Below are 17,290 nucleotides of genomic sequence, written 5' to 3'. Positions count from 1 at the left end.
TGAAGACTGGCCTTTCCTTGCCAAATGGTTTAGGAAGTACAAAACATTCGATTTAGGCTGCCAAATTTAGAGAGCTACTGGCCAAATATAAAATGTAGGTCTAAGGTTTTTCTTATCTTGGAAATGATTTTTAGAAGAATAATAAATATTCTAAATTATCAGTGTTCTAGTCAAAAATATACAAACTTACATAGCAAAGAAAAATTATAAAAAGTTTAACTAAAACTGATGGAAAATGAGTGGAGGCAAGATCCTTCAGGTAGCACACCTTCCTAGGGTATCCCTCTGGGTATAGAGTGGCCACTAGCTGTGCTCAGCCACAGAGACTTAAACAGGACATAGGGAGACAGGGCTCTTCTACCTCAGGGGGCAGTTGTGGAAAAGAATGGGAAAGAATGGCTAGGATTGCCTTGGTTTATATTTTAATGAAAAGAAGAGAAGTATCCCAACTTCTACCTGGCACACTGTAGTTAAGGAGTTGGTGTAGGACAAGGAGTTCTACTTTGCAGACACTTTACTATTAATCCTATTAGATATAATCACAGCGGTGTGTCCTATTTCTGAGTCATATTGATACACGTATGGGATCAGTTATGTGGAAACCTGTTATCTAGAATGCTCTGAATTACGGGAAAGCCATTTCCTTTTTCTCTGTAATAATAAAAATAAAACAGTACCTTGTACTTGATCCCAACTAAAATAAGGAATGCATATTTGAGACAAAACAATCCTATTGGGTTTAATTGTTGTTTAAATTATTTTTTATGGAGATCCATATTACAGAGAGACCACTTATCAGCAAAACCTCAGGTCCAGAGCATTCTTGATAACATTTCCCATACTGCAAATATTTTCTGCATGATTCACAGACACAAAACATTTATAAATCACCACGTGACATGAGCAAACAGCACACTGGCATTTTCTCCAGCCCAAGCTATACTCACTTAATAGCAATGCCAAAGGGCAACATGTTTCCCAGTAACTAGAATGGGAAGTGGCTGTAAGCAGGAGTTTTGATCTCCACACATCTCCCTGAGAGGACACCCATATTTTACCCACATGTCACCAGCCTTATAGAATTAAGTAGCACAGTTGGAGAAAAATGGATGGTGAATGAAGATTCCTGTCCTATATATAATATAAACTGAGTATCATTATTTATAGCTCATAATGACAAGAGATAAACAAAAACCATATTTCAAGCTTTCTCCTTTTTATCAAGCTAAAGCTTTTCTCCCGTAATTAAGGGCAACTTATGGGGGGGGAGGAAATATGCATTGGAATTTTCAGTATTAAAGAAAAACACTCTTACCGTATAGTTCTTCTGTATCCAGGTTGCTAGAAACAAAACAAAGAAACGATCATCATCTACTTAAAAACCCTACAGACAGCATTTCATATAATCTGTCATATAAAAGGCGGTCGGCCAATTATAGTACACAGTCTCTTAGAGTTTATTGGTGGGAAGGAGGCTGTCTATGTGGGATTTGCTTACAAACATAATGTGAAATTGGTTCCTACATATGAAGTCAGTTTCACTTTAGTACTTCCTGTCACTTCTTGATCCCACAGAGCTTTCAATGAGTTGATAAAATAAATTACCAGTCCACTGAGAAGTCTGATAATGAGCTGCTCAAATGCTGCTGCTTAGAAAAGGAAGGGGTTTGTTTGTCCAAAGGTAGATAGGGAGCTTGGAACAAATTGCTCTGTTTATAAAGAAAGGGAGAAGGTAAGTTTAGTGGGAATAGCCCAGCCCACCTTTCAAGTTAGTGCCAAAAAAAGGAAAATATGTTGTTTTTTAAAAAAAATTAAAACAATAGGCAGAATGTAATTTCAACACAAGTTCTATTTATTGCGCTCATTTTTAGCAAAGGTGTTTTTAGATGTATATTGTCGCTTTAGAAAATACTGTCCAGAGGCCCAGGGACTTATCACTTTCCTTCTACCCCCAACCAATGAAAAGGAGGCTTGTTTTGTTCAATTGCTATTAATAAAAATATCCAAATATTTGTGTTATTGTGCTTGTCTGTACAAACACTTTTGCTACAAGCAAAGCGCTAATTTTTTTCTGTAGTAAAAATGTATTCATTTGTTTAGAAAATATCCGCAGAAGAAGAAATGTTAACTGAGAATGAGCAGACACAGCCATAATTCCAGCCAGAAAATGGAAATGCAAAATGTTCCATTGATGTAGCTCCCGGGGAGTGTATATATAACATCCTGTCCGCCTCTACATACTGATGCTCCTGCTGCATTAATATACTCCCTGCAGCTAGATTTAGCTTTAGCAGAAAGAGCGGGTTATTTATTGTATAATTTGCCACATTGTGCATAATTCATTTACCTTCATTCCAGGCCAGCGACATACTTTATAATGTCAGTTCTGTTATGGCTTTGATATTTTAGAAAGTCAAACCTGCTAATCTTCTTGATGAGCCTATCAAAACATCGCTCCTCTAAAGGGGATCTAAACGCTATTGCTCAAGCACACTTTACCTTAGACATTGCTGGTTTACAAATTCCAACATATTTTAAAATATTATCAAGGTTTGCAGTATTCTGGGCACTATAGTCCATTGACATCAGGATTGTAGGCTTAAACCAGTGTTGGTCAATACAGCTTTTCCCAAGCTCTCCAAGCCAGCAGCTATATTAAAATGCTAAATAATCTTCCAATGACAATCCCACCCAATCCAGATCATTGTTTTCTGATCCTGAAATTGGAACTGGAAGCATTAAACACAGGTTTCCTGGCATTTACAAATATGCCCGCCCTTCCAGTCTTTGATCACAGCCTAATATAATGATGCAAACATTATAGAATATTCTGCATATGTAATATAACAGCAAGGCTACAGACCTGGTAAGAAGCACTCTCACTCTCTAGTGACCTCTCTTGCATCTCTGATTAAGTTTTTGCTCAACAGAATTGTCATTGGTTCATTAATTAGTGTATGTAATTACTTCTTTAGAGAACTAGGTGGTAAAATGGGGCAGTCTTATGAGATTGGTAAGATCTTCTCTAATGTTTGTGGACGGTCATAATCAGAATGGGGGTCCAAATTCACATTGGTTGATCTCCCTCTGTGGTCTATATTTGTCATAACCAGCAATATAGCCTGTTCAACATATATTGCCCTAGAAGAGTGGGTGTTATACTTCAAGCCCCCCTTATACGTTCTGAGTCTCCCTTAGCATATAACAAAGTTACAGGTATAGGGAAACAATGGTGTATCAGTCATTCGGCTATAGCTGTAAGAATAATTACAATTGCATATATGTTTTTCCCCCCTAAATCTCATCCTTATTGACCTTCAAGATGGATTTTACATGAACAAACATGAATTATCCCCGTATCTTACACTAACTGGCCTTAAGGTGGCCATACTCGTAGCAATAACATTGCACGAAAGATCATTACCACCTTCCACAGACGTTCAGGGCTGAATCGTCAGACATGGAGGTAGAAACAATACAAATTCTACTTCCACCTACCGATTCAGCCCTAAACGTAGATTTTGCTTGGGCACCTTCAATGGCGCTCGTTCAAAATCTTTTAACCTGCCCGATCGAAGAGACAACCAATATCCACAGCCTTTGCGATATTGGTTGCCTCTTCGAGCCGCCATACACGCACTGAATATCGTACAAAACGAGGTTTGTACAATAATATCAGTGCGTATATTGCCACGCTCCCCTTCAGCACAAGCAGGCAGCATGTCGCCATGGCAACCGGAGCGCGCCTGCTTGTGCTGAAGGGGAGCGCGCGCGGGGAGACAGAGTTTCTTTAGTCTGTGCAGTAGCAGGGATGCAGCAAGCATGTGCGGGGACGGGAGGGGAGCGGTGCAGGGGGGTTGGTGTGACTGTGCCGGTTGGTGTCTGTGCAGGAGCGTGGAGCAAGAAGCAGGTGCTGAAGGGGGGCGCCTGGTTGTGCTGCATAGGGTTGTTTGCGCATGCGCCGCCTACAGTCCTGGTCGTAGAGTCGTTGCAGGAGCGATGCATTATGGTAATCCTCTTTACCCAGCTCAGCGTTTTTTTTTCCTGTTTGGCTTCTGATCATCTGAACGGTTGCAATTTGGGGAGACTTAAGGGCACTATTGAGACAACTGAAGGTATGCCTGCAGCTTGAGATTAACTCTTTGGTAGCCTTTCCTTCTCCTTTAAGACTACTTGTAAAATCAAAAACAACACAGATAGCACAAAACAAAAGAATAAACCTAATAGTATGCTGGCACTTGAACACCAAAGTACAACATTACACTAAAAGGGAATGCAGCCATACAGGAATGGCTCTAATGTCTAATTGAGCCGTATCAATTATTAATTCTGCTTGTAAAGAGCAAGGTCAGCCAGTTCTGCAACAAGGGTTTCAGCTTCACACTGGAGCGTATCCACGATGGCAGAGTGATAGATACATTATAATAATGTCTGACACTGGCTGGTTTTATCTCTTTACAAGTACATGTAATTACTTTGCTATAAGCCAGGGAGGCAATTAGCTGGATTCAATAAAACAAGTGGATTCATTATTAGTCAAATCTTTACAGCAGTAAGATAGAGGGAAAAAGCAAAAAAGCTATAGCGCCAATACTGTAAGGTGCACTGTCACTCTAATGTCATAGTAACTGTTAAAAAATAAAAAAGCAAAATCCAAATTACTTTTATAGTAAAACAGTTTTGTAGCAGTCAAGGGTTTGTTTGATTTGTTTTATCATACAAGATAAATGTCCATAAAAACAAGTATATATTCTATCTATCTATCTATCTGTCTATTTATCTAAGAAGTGTTGTTATTATACATACAAAACCATATCACCGGTTCCCGTAATGTGATGGTAGCCCTAAAGTTCTGGTCTTTTTGCTGTTACTCTTCCTGAACATTGTAGGACTCATATACCAGCAACAGTTGGGGGTCACACAAAAATGGATGTAGTTATCTCCCTGCCCACCCCTCATGAATACAGTGTTGATGAAAGCAGGCACCACCGTATTTATGGGGGGGGGGAGAGTTCTCTGATCTACGTTCTAGAGCAGAGACCTGCAGTCATTTTTCAAGGTGAGGGGCTGGGCATTAAGTGTAAAAATCGTGGGAGATTGCACTCATTTATTTGTACTTTGCGCCCTGCCCTTAATAAATGACCCCTTTACCCCTTTTTTGATCTATGGTTTAAAGTTTCCAGTGCTTGATCCCTCCATGAACAGACTTTTGTTTAATCAAATAGCTATGGCCTATTTTCTACCCATTTTGCATTGAATACTGCATATATCAATAGCTAGATTCTATGTAAATGGAATGTTGCTATGTAATACAACATTGAGCTTTGTTGATCAGTATCTGCTAATTAGAAAATAACATGCCGCCCGTGCTTTGTACTCTGACATTTACATACAGCCAATGCGAGAGTCCTAGCTCTTCAGCGCCGCTCTCCTCATCTTATTTGAAATCAATTTCCTCTTTGAGACATGTGTTGCTCCTTCAATCAGCTCTTTGAAAAATATGTGCATCCTTCAATCAAGCTTTTCGCCTGATGAACCACATCCTGACTGCAAATTTCAACTCCACAGTGGTTGAAAAAAATTAAATTCAGACATATCCAGTTTTTTCCTAGATACAGATTCATACATAAAATAATTGCACCACATGGGAAAATGGCAACAGTTATTCTAAAATGCTTGTATGGTGTGTGAGAGCTACATTGCTGCCTCTAGCCAGCGGATACAGCAGCAACAATACAATGAATAACATTTTGCATCAATACACAGGATGAATATTATTATATTGCATACATTCTTATCTGCCAGCATATGTTTTATTCTTGTACAGCAGCACTTGGGGGTTGGAAGGAGGTATAAAAGTCAAAGTAATCCTTTTTGGCAGTAGGCTTTCAAGCAAGGCAAGGCTATATTAGATTCCATACACTTGAATATGAGAGTGTTACTCTGCAGTATCTCGAGACAGTTATAATTATTAGCAACTAAAGATATGTGGGGATATGTGCCTGGATTTTTATTTTATACAAGAAATACATATCCATAAAGAGAAATCCATTCTTAGTAGAACTAATTCTCACTATTAGATAGGTTTGCAAGAAGTCATGCCAAAATGTGGTAGCTTTGGACTGATGTTGGCTACCATCTTATAGAACACGGAAAACTGACTCCTTTTGCCAGATGCACTACTTGGCCAGGGTGACGGGATATTACTAGCCAAGCTAAAGACTGACTAAAATAAGCCCTACCATTTAAATGATTGATGCAGCTGATGATCTGATGAGATATAGAGGTATCAGTAGACCAGTATAGGCTTCAAACCTTCAATTATTGCCAGGGGTGGAGAAAATTGAGAGTGTCTATGCAACTTCATTTTATATACTTAAATGATGTGCTCACTATACACTTACTCATAGCTGTACTTTCCAATTTGTTGTTATGTTGTAAGTTATGAATGCTGCAACTGTACAGACCCCAAATCCAATCTACATCATCCCTTCGTAAAAGGTTAATCAGTAACAATATGACCAAGACAAGGACCTTTATCTATAAAGGCAAACGTGCAAACTGTGTTATTCTGCAGGAAGTAGTGTGGAACAGGAAGTAGTGTGGAACAGGAAGTAGTGTAGGAGTAAAAGACAAAACTTTGTCCATTCATTGGCTGATGTGACCTAAACGCATGTGTGCCCTTGGTCTGTTTGTGTGCATCGTGAATTGTATGATCCCACGGGCACTTACGTACTTAAAATGGCAATTGTCTATTTAGGAGTACCCAACGGCACATACTATTAAAACATATATTTTTATGAAAATGGTTAATTTAGATGAAGCAGGGTTTTACATATGAGCTTGTTTATGCAATATATTGTTCGGGGGTATAATTTTACTTTAAGTTGATCACTGCTTACTGTATATCCCTGAGTGTTGTTAAACTGAATACAATGCAAGGCTGATTGAAATCACTTTTCATCAATGATCATTCAATCTTTGATATCTAAAAACCAGATATGCAAAAGAGAGTACAGGACAACTTGAACTTGTGCATGAAACCAAAGTACCACACTAATTTAACCTGAGCAAAGAATGGAGCAGGATTATGTATAAGACTAATAATGGGTGGTGACTGTACTTCTTTAATACAGAATGTGCATTGTGCGACCATATGACCAGATGTTAAAATGATAACGAAAGAGAAACAGCCACCGGCAAGCTCAGACATAGCTGTCACATTCATGTCAAATACAATTATCACCCAAGTTTATAATTTTCCTTTCAGGGCTTTGTGCAAAGATTGTGCAGAAAGAAACTCTGCTCCAAAAATAGTGTAACAGACAGGAATCTATTGTAAATGGATAGAAATAAGAAACTGTCATGGCTCAGTGGTTGGCACTGCTGTCTATATAAATAAAGGCATTGCTGTCTATACAAGGAAAGGATGAGTAGGAGAAAGTTTGCTAAGTTCATAGCTCCATTCCAAGGCAGACCAATACTTAAGACTGTTTAAAGGAGAAGGAAAGGCTAATAAAGAGTTAATCTCAAGCTGCAGGCATACCTTCAGTTGTTTCAATAGTGCCCTTAAGTCTCCCCATATTTCTCCTCTTCAGATGATCAGAAGCCTCATAGCCTCAACAAAATGCTGAGCTGAAAAAAAAGTTCCCATAATGCCTCGCTCCTGCACCGAGACCAAGACCGGTGTACATGCCCAGTTTGTAAGACTATGAGGAAGCTTCCTGCTGATTGGCTCAGATCCACATTCCTAAGTGGGGGGAGTGAGGTCTTAGCATTCTTGAGGGAGGGGGGAGCAGGAGAGAGGAGAGAGCTGCGTGTCTCTGGCACAGGGAAACAAACAGACAAAAATCCTGTTTCTTTTGACAGAGAAGTCAGTGCAGCGTTTCTGTGAGTGCTTATGGCTGTATTTACATAGACCTTTCTGATAAAGCTTACTTCTCCTTTAAAGGTGAGGCAATACAAGCACATGTAGTATGAATAGAAGCAATGGAAGAGTGTAATGGGCTGTAGGGTTCAGGTTGAGAAGATGCAATGGGAAGCGGAGGGAAATTTATTGTATGGAGTAGCACGGGGGGAGGGAAAATCATTCCAAAACATGAGTATAACCCTCTACGTGAGTTTTAGCTGGGGACGATCAGAATATGGGCAGTAGAGTAGGGGCTGAGTCAATTGTAACTGGGAGAAAGCAAGCTATGGATGCAGGATGAGTGTTAAAGGTGATATCACATATAAAGCTAGTGGGTAAGTAATATGAGTTATTATAACATTATGAGTTTGCATACAGGGTGAAAGAATAGAAAGTCTCCCAATACTAACCAAATGTATCCCAAACTTAACACAAAAATTCAAAAAAGAAAAATCACATTTTTATTAGAAAATCCATACAAACCCCAAAGCACGTCGCCTTACGCGTTTTGTACCCTACCGGTACTTAATCATAGCCAGTTGTGACCCCATGGGTTCCACAGTACATTTTTAAGCACAAAAATTGCCCCACCCATCATTAAAACCATTATTAGTTAAAGGGAAACACTCTTAAACAGGTGACCAGAAAATTCTAACTGCTGATTGGTTGCTATGGGTTACTGCTCCATGGCAAACATTTTATTACATAAGACCCTTAAAACCTTACAAGGACCCAGATAAAGGTACTAACTACACATCACAGCTACTAGCTTAACTTTATGGGAGCAATTTTTTTTCAACCACAAATTGGTATGCTGGTAAATCACTTGCAAAATAAACACAATTAATTATGGGCCATATATAATATAAATACAGCCATTCACTTTTTACTTTCCTCCTTTCATAGATCATATAGTAAATAAACCCTTCCTGTGTTACCAGTGAATTGCCATTGTTTCGCCCAAAACCTCACTGAATATAATACTGATCACACTATAGACCTTCCAGGGTTATTTCAGACTGTTTATAGACTCATGTGCTTTCATTCCTAACAAAAAATAGTCTGTTTTGTAATATTCGGCCAGCAGTAGCTGGGGGGTTCTTAGTAAATTTAGCATCTAATGACTTCTTTCAGATCTGTACAGCGAGAAAGCCAACATTAACTCAATCTGTAGGGACAGTGGAGTGAAATCAGCCAAAGTTATAATTGGAGCAATAGAGATTGATAGTCTGGACTGCAGGGCACCATGGAGGCATCATAATAATTGCAAACAATGCTACATGTAAAAGGTGATTTTTATATATATATTTATTTTAGTTGCTATCTTTGCTTTGTCTGGGTTGATCCTTGTCACTTCCCAAAGAATACAGAATTATAGAACATAATTATAGTTGATGGGCAATAAAATGAAAATATAAATGATTAAGTATAAGAAGTCTATCTGGCACTTTCTACCAAGCACTTGCTGCCGGTATCCCTTTTAGCACAGGCCCACTGATACTCCCATACCAACACATGGTCCCTAAAGTGGTAGGTTTTTCTTAAGTGCATGTGTTCATCTGAGACCTGAGATATCAGCAGACTGCAGATTCTGACATGTTATATTCTTAAAACCTTTACACGTCCAGCTTTAGTAAAAGCCAAATATTCTTACTCCTTTCCTTCCCTGAGTAAATATATTACTGCTGTAAAATGTTCCTTTTACTTATATTCATAGTCATATTATGTAAGCCATAGTGTGCCATATCCCTTGCTTCCCATTAGTGAATTTAAAATAGGTTAAAAATAAAGTCTGGGGGAGTCTCTGCTTTTTTAGTACACTGGAGGATAGTCTGTGCTGCCAGAAACGTATAAATAAATATGCTACAAGCAGCAGTAAATCTGCAGTCTCCTAATGGATACAGTAGGGCATTTTTACAATTTTAGGTATAATAAGAGAAGGCTAAATAGTTACAACCTGGCGCTGTGCTACTCTGAGCTACCTGTACGTAAGGAAATCCATTCTCTTAGCCACTGTTAGTGCAGCCTAGATACTTAGAATCTTATTCATTCACTTACAATTTTCTTTCAATACTATATAGTATAAAATATTTGTGTTTAAAGACCATATAACATACAGGCATATACAGTGTCGGACTGACCCACCAGGATAGCAGGAAAACACCCGGTGGGCCCAGGGGTAAGTGGGCCCTCCTGCTCCTGACCATTTGGCCTGTTTTATGGTCATTCCCTATTTCTGAATGGGAAGAAAGAGGGGAAATAGATGGAAGAATAGATGCTAGCATGTAAATAAAATAGACTAGGAGAATAAAGAGGTTGGGTGAGGAAATAAATAATAAATAGGTTTCAGAAAGGCAATCTATCAGTAATATCCCACTGATAAGTCCTGAATCAAATATAAGAATAAATTGCAAAAGTTTTCAGTGGAATAAAAACAACAACATTTATTGGCTCAAATAAATATAAACATAAATATAACTCATAACAAAAGCATACTATACCAAAACATGACCAGGTGTATCCTAATCTCCTAACGCGTTTCGCACCATGTGGCGCTTCATCAGAGGAGGGGAAATAGATGGAAGAATAGATGCTAGCATGTAAATAAAAGAGACTAGGAGAATAAAGAGGTTGGGTGAGGAAAGGAGGAAAAATAGCTTGGAAAGTGGGCCTAGGGTCTAAGGTTTTCTGGTGGGCCCCTGGGGTCCCAGTCCGACACTGGGCATATATATGGCGTATTGGTTTGCTGTGGGTTAGCAGACCCGGGGCACACTTTGCACCTGTTATTGGCATTCTATTGAGTAAAGACTCAATGTGGGGAATTCACAAAAGTGGAGGTAGCCCTTTTTTGAAGTTAAAGTGGTGAAAAAACTGCTGGAAAACACTGTCTACATATTTACAAATAGAAATCTGCCTAAATTCCGACTTAACCGCCACTTTTCCATTTTTGGTGAAAGACAGAAAATTTGTCTTTTTTTTCCTGCCATTTTCAAAGTGGAGTAAAGCTCAGTGTAACTCCTCTAAGCTCTTCTGTTTTGCTTTGTTTCACCAGTCCCCATTTGTAAACCTTTGGTAGGGGCCCCATTGGGGGATCATTAACATATTAATGGGGATTAGCAGACTCATAGTTAGGGGACAAGTCTCTGTCTAACCCTAGAACAATAGGTGAAAAAAAAAGCATTATTACCATTTTAGAAACAAGTAAAACACTGATCAAACAAAAAGTTTAATTGATATCTTATATATAAAATGTTTTTACCTAACATTTTGAGTGAATATATTGTATACATTTTTATTTAAAGGAAAAGTAAAGCCTCTCAGGCAAATTTTTCGTTTTAGCAGCAGTGCCCCCTCTTTAATCACTTCACTGACACTTGCCGCAACTTATCTGTGCCCCCATAGCATGTCCTGAACTACAGAGCTGCTTGACAGCGTTGGCCCCCCACCTTTAGCTGCGCCCCTTCTCTTCCCAGCCGCCATCTTGGTGATCAGCAAGCAGCACATACACACTGGCACCCAAACTGGGATATTGGGGTACAGGGTTGGACCGGCCCAACAGGGCACTGGATAAAAACCCAGTGGGCCCTAGTCCTGTTGGGTCCCTTTTCAACAGGCATGTTGGCCGGATTGTGAGTGCACAAACTATATTTTATGACATTTTCCTTTACCAATATTTTTGTGAATTCCCCCCGTCTGTCTGCTCACTCTGAGTACAAGTGCCCACAGAGTATTTGCACTAGTTAGCTGTTTAGCCTTAAGCTTTCCATCCAATTCATCCTAAATCAGTTCCACCCAGTTCACCCTTGATGGGGTTATGGTAATTACTTTTAACGCTCCTTCATCTTCCTTCTTCAAATAGTCCTGACAGAGCTTGGAAGTATTCTCATTACCCTGCTGCATCACAAAGGGCTTTGAATACCAGGGGTATGGCATGGCACTGAAGAAGCCATTTTATTCAGGTTTGATTCACTTTATTCAGGTACCCAGCTTTAGAGCCAGCAAAACACCTCCTTAGGGCAATGGCACATGGGGCGTATAGTCACCTGCAATAAATCATGGCTACTGCAGGCAACAAAGCGCCCCTTGTTTTCTTCCAAATTCCAAATCGCCACTGGGGAAACGTATACTGTGTGACTATTTTCCAAAAAACCCCAAAGTTTCCTCAAGACACAACTTGTTGATTTAGGTCGGCCAGAAATTCTACAATCAGAATTCTTACTGGTTTCTTGATGCCATTTGACAGTAGAAACCACACCACATCCATTTTTAATTAGTTCTGGATGGTTTTAAATAAAATAAAAATCACTTACATTCCCTGACATATACAGAAATTACATGTTGAACTTTCAGGATACATTGGTTGAAATGTTACCATAAGTCACTTGACTGCTCAAACCAGGGTCTAGTGTTTAACGATACAGTAGGTCCCTTTTCAGAGATCAAAATGGCATTTACCTACTTGTGTGTCTTTATATTTGCATTTGGATGCTATTTTACATAATCCTTTCCTAAACAGCATTTTTTCCTTTAGGAGAAAACTGTTAAGAAGATATATAAATGCACATTTTTTTTCTATTTCGTGCTAGAAATAACTAAATTGGTATCCCATATTATTTTAACAAAACCATCATTAGAATCTACTGTGTAATGTAATGCACCCCCTGCTTATAGGCACTTTGTGTGAACATAAAACTATTATAAAACATCAGTATTACGGCAGGATTGCTAAGCAGTGGGCAAACAACAGTAATGACATTCCCATTATCTCAGCCATGGCTCTAACAGCTACAGCATAAAAATCTCTCAGTAGGCATCATTTAAAATAAAGCTTGTGTGCCGTGTTAAGTGCTTATATATGTTATATATATATAGTTCATTTACTTTGAAAAATGCTAAATGCAAAATCATGTTTTCAGCTTAATGTGCATTCTCCACCATTTTTCTTTTGGACTGAGAATTTTTTTTTCTCTTTTTAGTGTTCTAACATCTATCTATCTATCTATCTATCTATCTATCTATCATCTATCTATCTATCTATCTATCATCTATCTATCTATCTATCTATCTATCTATCTATCTATCTATCTATCTATCTATCTATCTATCTATCTATCTATCTATCTATCTATCTATCATCTATCTATCTATCTATCTATCTATCTATCTATCTATCTATCTATCTATCTATCTATCTATCTATCTATCTATCTATCTATCTATCTATCTATCTATCTATCTATCTATCTATCTATCTATCTATCTATCTATCTATCTATCTATCTATCTATCTATCTATCTATCTATCTATCTATCTATCTATCTATCATCTATCATCTATCTATCTATCTATCTATCTATCTATCTATCTATCTATCTAACTAACATCTATCTATCTATCTAGCTGTCATCTATCATCTATCTATCTATCTATCTATCTATCTATCTATCTAACATCTATCTATCTATCTATCTATCTATCTATCTATCTATCTATCTATCATCTATCTAGCTATCTAGCTATCATCTATCATCTATCTATCTATCATCTATCTAACTATATATCTATCATCTATCTATCTATCTATCTATCTATCTATCTATCTAATCTCATAACAATGGACCTCATGAATCCATCCATGCATGCCGAAGGATAGAAGGGACTGTTACTGTTAGCATCAGAAGACTGGCATTAAGTTAATTTGTTTTGATAATTTTTAAAAATGAACAAGATCCTGGACAATAAATAATCTTCTTTTGCATATTAAAGGCAGCCTTGGAAGAGTAGAAATGATATAACTGATAACAAAATTTGCATGGTTTTTGATTTGTGTAATTATCCAGTACTAAACTACAGCTTCTGCAGGGGAATTAAGTAGTAAATTAGATAACAAGAGATTGTGTGCAGTGATGAGCGAATCTGTCCCGTTTCACTTCACCATAAAATTCATGAAACAGTGAGAAATTTGCGAAAACGCATTTGTTGTGTGATTTTTTTTGTCGCCCGCGGAATAATTTTTTTGCCCGCATTTATTTTTTGTCGCCGCAGCTATTTTTTTGCCGCCCGCACCCAATTTTGATGTGACTGCACCCATTTTGACGCAACCGTGCACAATTTGACGCACGACAAAGAAAAACTCTGCGCGATTAATTTTTTTTGCACCGAATTTTCACTGAAGTTTCACGAAACAATACACCAATGGCGAAATGTGGGAATTCGCTGCGAATCCATGCCTGGCGAAAAAATTCACTCATCACTAATTGTGGGATCTATACATTGTGACATTTAGGGTTTGAAAATCCATGGGTTGGATCAAATGTCTATTCCAGTTGAGCTAAAGCTGTAAGTTATATTAATACTGGCTCCATTTCTTTTCAATGAATTCTATATTTGTTGTGGGCTGTACAAATGGCTCTCACAGGGTGCATCTTGCACTAGCCATGGGCATCATTTTTGTAGCTGCGCTGTGCTTAACATTCACCAGGTTTAGGGTTACATTCCACAACAGAATTAAAGGAAATACACTAAAGTAGCCAACAAATCCATTTGGTACAGTATGCAACCAAACCAGCGAGCAATCCCCAGTGATGCCCAGGTACTGCAAATGCCAAGTAATGCCAACTAACCACTAATGCCAAGTCATTTATTAAAACAGCCTAATATAAAAAGCATGAATGAAAAATCCCACAAAAAAAAATCAAAATAAATATACAAAGACCGAAAAGACTCAAAATCCGTGTTTTCGTTAGAATTTTCGTGTGCTGATAAACAAAAAAAACACGAAAGCCCCATAAAACCACAAATTAAACAAAGACTGTTGCAATTGTCCAGGGCTGCTCCCATTGGCTTCTACATGAGCTCAACAGATTTTAGATGGGGTAGATTTGTATTGGTGTTTTTCCTGTTTTTTTACTCTTAATAAATTATTCATTTACGATATAATATGATTCGTGGAAACGGGAAAAAATATACAAATGTTAGTAAATAGGCCCCATGATTTCCTTCAGAAGCAAGGACACATTAGAGGATAATAAAGGAGGAGGGCAGGATAAGTCTATTGCATATTTGGATTTTTTCATTTTTTTTACATCAACAATATTTTTCTCATCTCTCCTTCTCCCTCTTCTACTATTCCCTTTTTCCTCTCCTTTTACAATATTGCCTCTTACTTTCCCTCCTCCTCCTCCCCCCCCCCCCCTTCTGCTTGTTTCAGGGGAAATTAGAATCAGCTGCAGTATCTATAATACATTAGCCAATTCATTTTATTACTAATTGGCCTGTATTTGTATGCCATTATCAGTGTGTCATTGCCATTAACATATATATTGTTTGACTCTGGTATTAGCACACGTTTTGAACAGAGGACATTTTTAGAGCCCTGGAACAGTATATGTAACAGTATATGGTAACACAGATAGAACTAACATATTCAAGCAGTGTAATGGAATTATTATTAGAGATGGTAATATGGCAAATGAAACCAGGGGCAGTCCCTATTGCTACATGCTAAAAATGTACAGATTTTATACTTGATTTATAGCCTAATGAGCCCATACTACATAGTATCACATACGAAAATCAGATAGATCCAAGAGAAGGCTATGCATGGAAACAGGAGAAAATGATCAGCATAAATAGATACGGTAATTGTGAGAAGAAGAGAGTATACAAAGGGTACTGTGGGAGCACCTCAAGGTTAAGTAAATGATAATGGAAACAAGACCGACCTTCCCTAATTTGCTCATACAAACATGCAAGCACACATACTTCATATCTTCTGGCACAGTAACTGGGAGAACCATGGAGGGCAGAGCAGATAAGCATTAAAACAAGGGATTGTTCAGGTGTTTGGGGTGATTTGGGGTGACAAGCCTGACGGAGCATTAATAGTCATGAGGTCTGGGACTAAGCTCTCTCTGGTAGTAAGGTGTGCTAGCTGCCGCTGCTGCTCTACTGGTGCAAAAGGAATCAAAAGACTGCGCATGAAATTGCTAATTCCGTTACATCTATTTGCTGCAGTGTTAGGCAGGTTAGAAACATTGTCGATTGTTAAGTCTATTTTGTGAAGCTTTAATTTGATTTGTTCTGCATGAAAATAGAAAACTGACCTGTTATGAATAAAACACAGGCACATTCCTGCCTGAACTTTAACTGGAGTGCCTGACACTTACTGCTTCTGCCAACGGAGTAATTCCCCAACAATCGCTACCCCAGGAGGCATTGTGCTTTAAACTGTGGTTAATGAAAGAAATGCACAGGGTACTAGATACATAATGTATTAACAGAGGATACTTTATTCTAAGTTGCTTTGTATAGCAAGTCATGGTTGAGCACTTTTCACATATATTGTAGTCACACAATCAATTTACCTCCTGAATGTATTTGATTGCTCATTATTTTGCTGTCTTTAAAACCCACCAGCTAAAATGGAGCCATGCATTATTGGTATGGTAACCAGAAAAGTCTGGCATGCAAAACGTAAAGATCAGCTGAAGGGTATAAGGTATAGCTAAGGGATATTATGATGCCCCCAAATCACTTTAATAGGGTAATACATTTGTTCTGTGCTCTTTTTTCTGTGCAGCTGTACTATGGGAATTGGCTGGAAGACCAATGCAGGGAAGAGCAAGGGCTTTGCAGGACAGAGGGTGTGCTATTCTGCCACTGCCAGTGAATTTTGTAAAGGGGGGGGTTAAATCCAATTGTTTGGCGAGGTAAGAAAATAAGGTTATCCTGAACTGGCCAAGCAGGTGGTCCATCATTTGGCCCCCAGAGCAAAAATACAATCTTACTAAGGGTTTTATATTGCTGGTCAGAGCTATCATATCCTATCCTGGTGCTTTTAGATAATTGCCATAGTTCTAAGAATATCTCATCCAAGCTGACCTTCAAACTGTACCTCCAGGAGTCTCTAGAAGAAAAAAATGGCATTTTCCTCAACCCAACCTCCAAGGGGAAACAGCCACACAGTTTGTACAACACTGCCTGGGGTGACATTAAAGGAATACTGGGAAACATGTTTTTTTTTCAAAACCCATCAGTTAACAGAGCTTCTCCAGCAGAATCCTGCATTGAAATCCATTTTTCAAAAACACAAACAGATTTTTTATATTTAGTTTTGAAATTTCCCATGGAGCTAGCCATATTCTTTATTTCCCAGGGTGCAGATGTGACCTGTGCTCTGATAAACTTCAGTCACACTTTACTGCTGAGCTGCAAGTTGGAATGATACCCCCCCCTTCCCCCCAGCAGCCGATCAGCAGAACAATGGGAAGGGAGCAAGACAGCAGCTCCCAGTAGGTATCAGAATAGCACTCAATAATAAGAAATCCAAGTCCGGCTTGGGACTCCTCCAGTTACATGGGAGTAGGAGAAACAATAGG

The 17,290-nt window shown here is 38.5% G+C and overlaps 1 protein-coding gene across 1 annotated transcript in view; it reads right to left on the bottom strand.

Annotated features, from left to right (window-relative positions):
• Positions 1-17,290, bottom strand: part of necab1 (N-terminal EF-hand calcium binding protein 1) — a 107,696-nt gene that overhangs the window by 53,308 nt on the left and 37,098 nt on the right. Inside the window, 1 exon segment of the mRNA NM_001102952.1 lies at positions 1,316-1,341. Within this exon segment, the coding sequence (NP_001096422.1) occupies positions 1,316-1,341 (26 nt within the window).

This window comes from Xenopus tropicalis, chromosome 6, assembly GCF_000004195.4.
Source record: "Xenopus tropicalis strain Nigerian chromosome 6, UCB_Xtro_10.0, whole genome shotgun sequence".
NCBI lineage: Eukaryota > Metazoa > Chordata > Amphibia > Anura > Pipidae > Xenopus > Xenopus tropicalis.
This window is presented reverse-complemented; position numbering and strand designations above follow the sequence as displayed.